The 9641-nt window shown below is 36.2% G+C and overlaps 1 protein-coding gene across 1 annotated transcript; it reads left to right on the top strand.

Moving 5' to 3' along the window:
• The first annotated feature begins 1828 nt into the window (after positions 1–1828).
• Positions 1829–9384, top strand: LOC764703. The gene is made up of 5 exons (XM_001201153.4): positions 1829–2016; positions 3011–3116; positions 4062–4172; positions 5005–5067; positions 7892–9384. Exons 1-5 carry the CDS (start codon positions 1916–1918, stop codon positions 8270–8272), a joined length of 762 nt encoding a protein of 253 aa, XP_001201153.1. The 5' UTR covers positions 1829–1915; the 3' UTR covers positions 8273–9384.
• Positions 9385–9641: the final 257 nt, after the last annotated feature.

The following is a 9641-nucleotide window of genomic DNA, read 5'->3' as shown; positions in this document are numbered from 1 at the left end:
AATTTGGCATTGATCCCTGCAGGCATTAATCAGCATACAAACCCAACGATAATTTGTATATGAAAGTATGTATCATAAATTTATAGTATTGCTATGAGGAGATCAAAAAGAGAATGGATGGATAGAGATGAAAATTCACTGTATGCTCATTTAATGTGGGTACTGTATGCTATGAGAAGATGAGATGACTTCAGAGGCAGTGCTTTACTTTTGCACCCCCCCCCCCCCCAAAAAAAAAAAATTAAAAATAAAATAAATAATAATAAATAAATAAATAAATATAATCAAAAAATTAATTTGGCATTGATCCCTGCAGGCATTGATCAGCATACAAACCCAACGATAATTTGTATATGAAAGTATGTATCATAAATTTATAGTATTGCTATGAAAAATAGCAAAATCTGTTTGAAACCTTGAAATTTAATCTCCTCATACATTGTATGAGGCAGCAGAATACAAAATATGTAACAGTTTATATGATCATTTTTATTTTGATATGGGGAGGGTGGGGGGGGGGGGGGGGGGGGGGGGGGGGCAGAGCTATAGAGATCGAGAGAGAAGGGGCCGGCCGGGGCGCGTTATTTTTTTATGCGGCACAGATTGGGGCATGGCGCGTGTTGAGCCTATGGGAAGTACGTTCTTTCCCTTCTGAATAGTGTCTGCACGTACGTGAGACTAGTCATGTTCGCTAGCGCATTAGCGCTGTGAAGAAGTTTGAATATCCATCGCAAACTATGTGTTTAGATAACATTCCTCTTCGTTTAAGTTAATTAAGTTTTATTGGCTAATTATTGTGATGTTCTCCTTATTGACGTGCTGCCTCCTCTTCATATTTCCAATTGCATTTTAATTGTTGATGTAATGATTTTCCATACGGTAGTGGATTACATGTAACATAGACCGAATTTTCCGTCTCTTTCGTTCGTTAGCATTGGGGTAGGGTCGGCCGGCTCTCTCTTTAGAGACGGAAGCCGTTTATACACATGTCCTTGCTAACGCCACGGCCAGTCCTGGTCGTAGCGTTTTGCCCCCAAAATCCCCCAAAATGTCATTTTACCTCGAGCATGTTATATTGTAAATTAGGCCTAGGCTATAATAAATCAGTTCCACTTACCAACTTGACTGAAATAATCAGTTTAATAGTCCCTTTTTAGGAAATTATGGGTCAAAATCGAAATCCATTTTGAAAATCTTTTTCAACATGGATTCCGATTTTGACCCATAATTTCCTAAAAGGGACTATTAAACTGATTATTTCAGTCAAGTTGGTAAGTGGAACTGATTTATTATAGCCTAGGCCTAATTTACAATATAACATGCTCGAGGTAAAATGACATTTTGGGGGATTTTGGGGGCAAAACGCTACGACCAGGACTGGCCGTGGCGTTAGCAAGGACATGTGTATAAACGGCTTCCGTCTCTAAAGAGAGAGCCGGCCGACCCTACCCCAATAAGAGGCTAACGAACGAAAGAGACGGAAAATTCGGTCTACATGTAACACTATTAAAAACAGACCTCTACTACAAAAAAGTAGTACGCACACGACCACTATTAGTCTGTAAATCAAGACCCCTTTTTAAAAAAAGCCCAATCTGTGCCGCATAAAAAAATAACGCGGCCGGGGCATATCATCATAGTAAAAGTAGAGATTGAGGGGGAGTGGCTGGGAGAGCCTATCGCACCATAGATTAAGAAAGAAAATTTAAATATATATGTAAGTGATCTCAAAATTTGTGAAAAAGTATATATTTACGGCATTGTCCGAAATAAATCTGAATCATCGGCATTTTATCGGCGCGGTCACCTGATTTATTTTTGCGTCACGTGATATTATGAAAGTAGAAGCTGAGAGTAATAGATTCGAACAGTTCAGTCGCCGATCTATCAAATATCAGAACGGAGAAAAAACAAAATGCCGTGTTTCTTGAGTACGATTCAAAGCCCGATCCAAGCATTCCTCCGACCTGCTGTATGGATTCCAGGTCTTAATAGACTTCACAGTCACAGAGAACAGTAAGTAGATTTCGATTCAAATCTGTTTGTTACTGCAGTAAGTGGGAGTCTGTGCAGTATAAATGTGTGTCGATTGTGATGTTCGGCAACAGTTACTCGGTAGCTCGCCGACGCCGAAGTGCATCGCAATTGCGCAATCGGTGTTTGAGAGAGGTCGCGGCGCGGCGCGGCCCGGCCGGCGCGCGGTCGGTGCAGTGATCGAATCTTGACTAAATTAGATTATTACACTTTGCAATTTATCTATGCAATAAACCAGGTACATGCGAAGAAGTAGATCTAGTTTTATGAAATATTTGTAATTACTAAATGAGGGCACTTCCATGCAGCTGCGGCATGCAGGGCCGTGCGCCGGGTGCACGGTGCCAGCATCATTGTCAAAATTGTTTAATGAAAAAATGTTATTTTTAAAATGAAACAATGAATAGCCCCTTTACCTATCTCAAATGAACAATTCAACAAATGAATTTTCACCACAGAATTTTATATTTGATTCTCCTTTCTAAAAACAATTACACTAGCAAAGACAGTGACAAACATTTTCTGTTGTAGAATGAACCTTTGATTTATTCATCATACTTCATAGTCAAATCTACTTTTCTGATTTTCTTTATCAAGATCAGTAGGGGCGCAGGTCCGAGAATGAGGATCGTCCGCATAAACAAGAATATCTTTGTAAACGTGGACAAATCGGGTCCTAGACAATGTGCTGTGTCAATGAGAAATGCATCGTGGAGCATCGTCGCGGAATCCCTTTTTCGCATCGCCAACGCGCTGATTGTTAATAAGGATTCTTATTTTTTGGGACGTGATTTGTCCACGTTACGAGGAAAGTCTTGTTTAAGTGGACGATCCTTATTATCTGACCAGCGCTTCTACTGAAGATTAAGAATGCTTTATTTTATTCTCATTTTCCCCCTTTTTTTTCATGATATTCTTTAGACTTCAATTCATTTTAATTTTTTTCCTTCATTTGTGTTGTTCTTCATATTTTCAGATGGGTATCTCTGAGTGGAACAGCAGATCAGTTGGTAGATGATTTAATCCAGGCGGTGGATAGAGTTGCAGAGTCTGATCCAAAGACTACATATGCAGTGAAGCAGGTAATGTGTGCCCTTTCCAAAGCAAAGGAGATAGGAGTCTGTAAAAAAATGTTGTTCTCATTTTGTGTTTTGGTGCATTTGATTCTGAGTTCTTGAAATAAGTTGCATACAGATAGAGAGAGCAAAAATTTGTGCACACTCTGCATCCATTTCTGCCTTGTGACCTTATTGCATTTCTTCTCTAAAATGGGAAATTTTTAAATTGGCATCATGTTGAGAAATTCAAAATCGCTATTTTTCAGTACAAATTTGCAATTTTCAACTCTTTTGAATTGTCCCTATCCTAGTATATTGTTTGCAGAGACATTTCATTTTAGTAAAGTAATGTATCGGTATACAAAATGTAATTGTAGCCAATTTGAAGAAGAAATCCCTCCCTCCACTTCTTTTTGTCTAAAGCATCCTTCTCATTTAGACCAGCCTGACTGCTTTCTTTCATCACCACATCTTTCCATGAAATCTTGAGTCTTCTTTTATCTGTAAACTTGTATGCCATCCACTTCCAGTTCCCGTGCTCTTTTCACAGGTTCATCATCTCCCCCTTCTTACACCTGATCCATCCATCTCTAATCAATTCTCTTCTTCCAGACCTAACATTTCCATGAGCTTACTTGTTTTCTTTCTATTTGACATTTTCACACCACAATTTAACTGATTTTTCATTTTTTATTTTTCTTAAACAATGCAAAGGAAAAAAAAAAAACTGATTGCAACAATGCTGAACATAGATTTGAGGTATATAATTCGTGAAATAAAGTCTACATTGAATATTATAAAAACCATGTATCTGCATTATAGGGAATCATTTATTCTTAAATAGTCTGAAGAATTCCTCTTTCAATAGTAACTTTGTCTGCTTTTCTATTTTAGTTTGCCTGCAAATTAGTAGCACTTTGTATTTATCACTTTTCCCTCTTGTTCTCTTTGTTCCACTGTGTGTCACAGGTTGACCGAGAGAAACACAAGGTCCAGATCTACAACTGGACTTGGGCAGAGTGGCTGGACGTTGTTGAGATTGAATTCAGGGATGGTGCAAACGGAGGGGTAGAAGCAAAGGTATTAGTCCTATAGATATGCCAAAACGGTAATCTCCCTGTGCCACATTGTATTTAAAGGGGCTGTAGCATGGGAAATTCTGGTTGACGCCATCTACTTCTTCTTTTGGGCAACTGCATGTAAATGAACGGACTTGATTAACTGGGTCAGTCCGCGCTAGCGTTTGCGAAACAGACCAAAGTTCTCCTCATGCTTCCGCTTCGCATATGCTGCACGTACGTGAATACGTAGGCCTACTCCGGTCGTGTCATCCGTAGTTGTATTATACCCAATTGGACCCACGTGGGCCAAGGGAAAGACATGTGGTTTGATCATGCTACAGCCCCTTTAACATGGGATAGATACACCAAAGACTTCAAGATTGTGTAACTTTTTCCAGTGCAAGATTAATCTATACCAATGTTGAAAGGGTTGTCATGGAGCTAATCAAGTCGGAAAATGGGTAATTTCGCAAAGCCATTGTGCTGCAAGAAAGCAAACCTTTCTTCAGTTATAATAGTACCTATTGTTTTGTGAAAGTATGCACATCTGGCAAATGAGTTACCATGCAGATAAACAAGGAAAGCAACTAAAGTGTTAAGTACTGTTAACCCTCTCATGACCATAAAAAAGATATACCTGCATGGAGTCAATAAGAATGGGGGCTTGTTTTCATCAGAGATTCTCCAATGCTTATACTGTATTGTCTTGTGATAGGTAACATTGTTACATAATTGTTTCGTGCTAAAATGGCCACTATGTATATTGAACCCTGTAATGAAAAATTACCTGAAGACTTTTGTTACCATGCATAAAACCTATAAACCCTTAACTTTCTTTCACCTCTTTTCAGTGCTTCTCATTCTCCAGTGGTTTTCTACCAACTTGGTTCCCACTTTGCTTTCTATTCAATGTGGTAAGTATTATATTGGAGTTCATCTACAATGGTCCCTTATTAGTGATTATCCCATGAATTAAAAAAATATATATTTCTTGTCCAAAACAGTACGGTAATCTTTTGGGTTCTGTATATGCCGGGAAATGTGATGTTCTAACAGAATTAAGCAAAGATTACACTGAAATGGTCAAGACTACAAATGAATTATATGTATCAAATGATAGTGATACAAATGTACTATAGTAGAGTGATGAGCCCAGAAAGGTGAGGTTGTCCCAATTAATTTTAATAAAATGTGGTCGCATATGATTAAATGATCTCAAACAAGTTTTTTTTTGTATTAAAGTTTACATTTTTTTTACAATCCTCTAGAGCAAAAGTCAATTTTTCTAAAAACGCAATTCTGTTTTTATCTGAATTCCAGATTAGCCTTACCTAGACAAAACATGCCTGTTAGAAATTACAAAAGATGGGAGAAACCTTGAAAAAGAGAAGCAGCTACACCTTTAAGGCAGACTACATAAAAGATTGATGATTACAAATCAAAGTTGAAAATATTTCATGACCTACTCTTAACTGTGTTTCCCACAAGGAGGAACATCATAGGAGCAACATAACATGAGAAAGATTACACTTTACATTATTTTATACAGAAATGATTTGAAAGTGAAAAATATAGAAACCATTCTTTATAGCATGTTAGTCATTAATTTCATCATATAAACACTATTTTGAATAGTTTTTAATCATTAATAGACAGTTGGGCACTTTTACGGAATTCACATTTGAGCATATTTTCACTTAATGTTTCTTTGCTGCATTTAGAATGGAAATGACAGATTAAACATCAAATCACTTTGAATGACATTCCAAATTCTTTTCTGTTTTCCTCTGTATTAAATTAACATTTTGCACTCCTTCATTTTCAAATTAGCCACTTCTTGTTTGATAAAATCCACCCATTTCGTACACATTGTATGTTTACTAATTCACATGGCCCTACTAACGTAATTAACTTTGCGATTTGTTTGTATGCATGAATTCTAATTTTTTGGTCACTTTAAAAGTCCACTACCCACCCTTTGTTCATTTTTTTTTATAATCTCTTTAATATATGACAAAAGCCTGCACTTCACAATCATTCTATCCTCCTACCCATGTCACTCCTCTTTGATTTCAAATTCATTCTAGAGCTAGAACTAAAAAGAAGAAAAATCCACCTTGATATGAAGTTGATTAAATGATGAAGATAAACAGAGAAAAAAAGCTAGTAGAATTTTGAAAAAATTGGAAGTAATAAAGATACTTTGAAGATCCTTACATAAATTTGTGAATCATTAATAAATCTTTTTAACACTTCCTTCCTTTGGTAAAAGTAAAAAATGATAATGATAATTAATAGAACTAAGTTGATAAAATCATTGGGGGGGGGGGGGGGGTTCTCTATCTTTGATTCAGGTAAATAATTTAAGTCAAAATATTTTCCTAAGAAGCATAATTCTGTTGATACATTTCAGGGACACATTTGAGATTTGCATTTTTTTTTCTTGGTACAAAGTAAGTGGGGAGTGTTTGGTGTCAATTTGGACTTACATTGTACCTGAATCTACATGTATTTCACACATCGTCTTTCATTTCATAGAGTATGTGGCATCCAAGACTGGTCAGTCAGTGACACTTTCTCACTCCCTTCTTTTCCATGAATGCCCTTTTATAAAATCAAAAACACACATAGTTATTTCTCATTTAAGTAATGTTGGTCTTATTTTCTTTTATTTTCTATTTACAGTTGCTATTTAGCATGCCCTTTCTAGATATTGGGCTAAATTCAAGGCGATTAAAACGATTGCGGAAGTCCATGGACAGTAGCTGTGAATTGCAGAAATCAAAATAGATTTCAAATTTAGAAAGCCCTTAAAACCAGTAAGATTTTTAATGTGTGTGTGTGTGTGTAAAAAAAAAAAAAAGTTGTAATCATACCTTGGAAAAACAATTTGTTATGTAACATTCATATCGTTTGGTGTGCAGTGAACTTTACCCATGTCATGCATATATTTCTTACTATTTCATTCTTGCCACTCTCTTCCATTTGTACCATGTATCGATCATCAACACATCACCCTGATATTAAGTAGGTTTTAATAGAAGCAGTAAACTTAGAGAAAAAGGTCAGTGAAAGTTTGAGCAAATCCGATTGAAGAGAAGAAAGTAAATCTGTGACCTATCTTGCAAGGTCCACTTTTATTTGCTGTGTACTATAAAAAAAATCAGATATTTTCTTTTTTCCCTTTAAAACAATGTCAATCATACATATATACAATTATTACAAATACTGTATCTTTCTATACAACCCATGTATGAAATAAATTTATTCTGTCATCAATAACCAAAAAAATGAAAGTTATGAAATACGAGCCTTTACCTATATGCTTCATGTGTACATGTTACTGTTATTTATTAGTTGTTACTAATTTTATGAATGCTCTAAGAGCAAAGATGTTCTTGTCATTTATATTCCCTCCCCTGACAAGACTTATCTCGTTGATAAAATTTCAAATGAAAAATTGCAATTTTGTTCATTTAAGTTCAAGTTACGAAATAAAAGTAATTTTATTTAATCTTCATTTATACAATAGTACATATGCAGTGTTGGTATGTCAAAATGTCAGGGTTTTCCCCAACCCTTCCCCCCGCTCCACTAAAAGAAATGTTATAATTCATTACTGAAACCGATTTGAATCAATATTTTTCTTCTTTTGGTCAAGCAAGGACTCAAATCACCGGCCAACCTTGACTTCCTTGATGATAGTAGTTTTTATTGTTTTCTTTGTTTACATTTCAGTTATTCTTCTGGCTTCCATTCTACGACAATAAATTCAACTCTACCAGGTTGGAGCGGCTTCGAGTCACCATGGCAACTGAATGCAGACTGGTTCCAAAGAAGGACCAGGAATCGAACGAAACCACCCCCATCGTATCGGACAAACGCTCACCTACATCCTCCCCACCAAGACAGACGTCACCGACTTCCACAGAAGCTACACCCACGGAAACGAAACATGATGCCATGGCAACGGAGCATTCCCAAGAGGAGGCCATGCCCACAAACATGGACAAACCTCCGGCAAAGAATGAAGCCAGCACAGGATTTGAAGGTACAGATAGTGATGAGGCCTTGAGAACGAGTCGGTCAGTTCCTAGTACCGAACCGGTCAATGCATGAAATGAAACTCATTTAAAAGGAAGAATTTTAACTCACATGAAGGGTCATACGTTTATTGCTTTTCAGAATTTTCATCAACAGAAATTCAAGTTAAGTCACCCAACAGTAGGATGTTGGAGGGTAATTCCGTGCCATGTGTCGTTCCGTTAAAAAACATATGTAGTTTGAAATCCATTGATTTCATCCAAAAATGGAAATCCATTGATATGACCATTTAAATAGCTCTTCTTTTATCTCTATCAGTATTCAGTAGTCAGCGGTCTCATCAACAGATTTTTTATTTATGGATGAAAGAAATGGATAAATGTCATATGTTGTAAGGGACATCATGGCACCGAATGACCCAGAAAGTGGTCATGTCGGAGTAGCCTCTCCTGTGTCTTACATTTTCGAAAACCTTGATCATTAATAAACTTTCCTTCATAAAGTTTTTGTCATTGTTCAATTGGGCATGACATATCTTCCATTAAAAAAAAAAACAAATTAACACTGTATGTTTCTGTTGAAGGAATACTGGGTAAACTTGACACATTCAATTTAATTCAATTCAACACTGAAGTTCAATTAATGCACTGCAGCCAAAGGCTGATTTCAGAGTATTTTACATTTTTTTAATACAAATTCCACATGAGATCATACGAAACAGGAATTAAATTGAAATTTATATTGCATTTACAAAATATTGTAGTTATTACAGTTTCTGATACTCCCAATTCATTAAAAAGGTGCAATTCGTAAACCATGTCTAAGAATACAAAATAGTAAAATCAATTGTTTTGCTGCTGTCTTTATTATAGAGTTAATTGATATATTGATAATATTAAGGTTCATGTGTTTCCATGCTTTAAAAGAAAATAAGAGACTTGTACCATGCCCATATTGCAGTCTAAGTATCACACTTAATTCCAAGTTCAACACCTGACTGCAATCCCATACTGCTCTAAAAGTAAGCATGTTTTTAAAAAGTCAGGTAATTCGCACATAATAACAGTGCAATAGTATCCCCCATAAAATGTTTAATGGTGTTGACAGTGAAATAGAAAGATATGATTTTGAACTTGAGCATACTAAAGTTTAAGTATGTACACTCACTATTATACCGACTGCCTGGAGTCATACAGTACACGCCGAAAATCTCCGCAACACGATTACACGATTTATTTTTAGGATTACACGATTGAAGAATGTCGCTCTGAATCGTGTAATCGTGTAAATAGTTAAGTGCATTGGTCGGATGATTCGACCAGATGTAACAATCGTGTAACTGTGTAATCGTGTAAATTTACACGATTGAAGAATGTCGCTCTGAATCGTGTAATCGTGTAAATAGTTATTAGGGTTATAAGGGCATTGGTAGAACGATGCGACA

This window comes from Strongylocentrotus purpuratus, unplaced genomic scaffold (genome assembly GCF_000002235.5).
Source record: "Strongylocentrotus purpuratus isolate Spur 01 unplaced genomic scaffold, Spur_5.0 spur5_scaffold_2, whole genome shotgun sequence".
Lineage (NCBI taxonomy): Eukaryota > Metazoa > Echinodermata > Echinoidea > Camarodonta > Strongylocentrotidae > Strongylocentrotus > Strongylocentrotus purpuratus.
Note: the sequence above shows the minus strand (reverse complement) of the source record. Positions and strands in the feature narration are given on the sequence as shown.

Excerpts from the sequence above, each read along its gene's own strand:
- LOC764703 (XM_001201153.4), top strand. The coding sequence starts at position 1,916 with ATGCCGTGTTTCTTGAGTACGATTCAAAGCCCGATCCAAGCATTCCTC. Across the intron at positions 4,173-5,004 it reads ACGGAGGGGTAGAAGCAAAG|TGCTTCTCATTCTCCAGTGG; the intron begins GTATTAGTCCTA and ends ACCTCTTTTCAG. Across the intron at positions 5,068-7,891 it reads TTTGCTTTCTATTCAATGTG|TTATTCTTCTGGCTTCCATT; the intron begins GTAAGTATTATA and ends TTTACATTTCAG.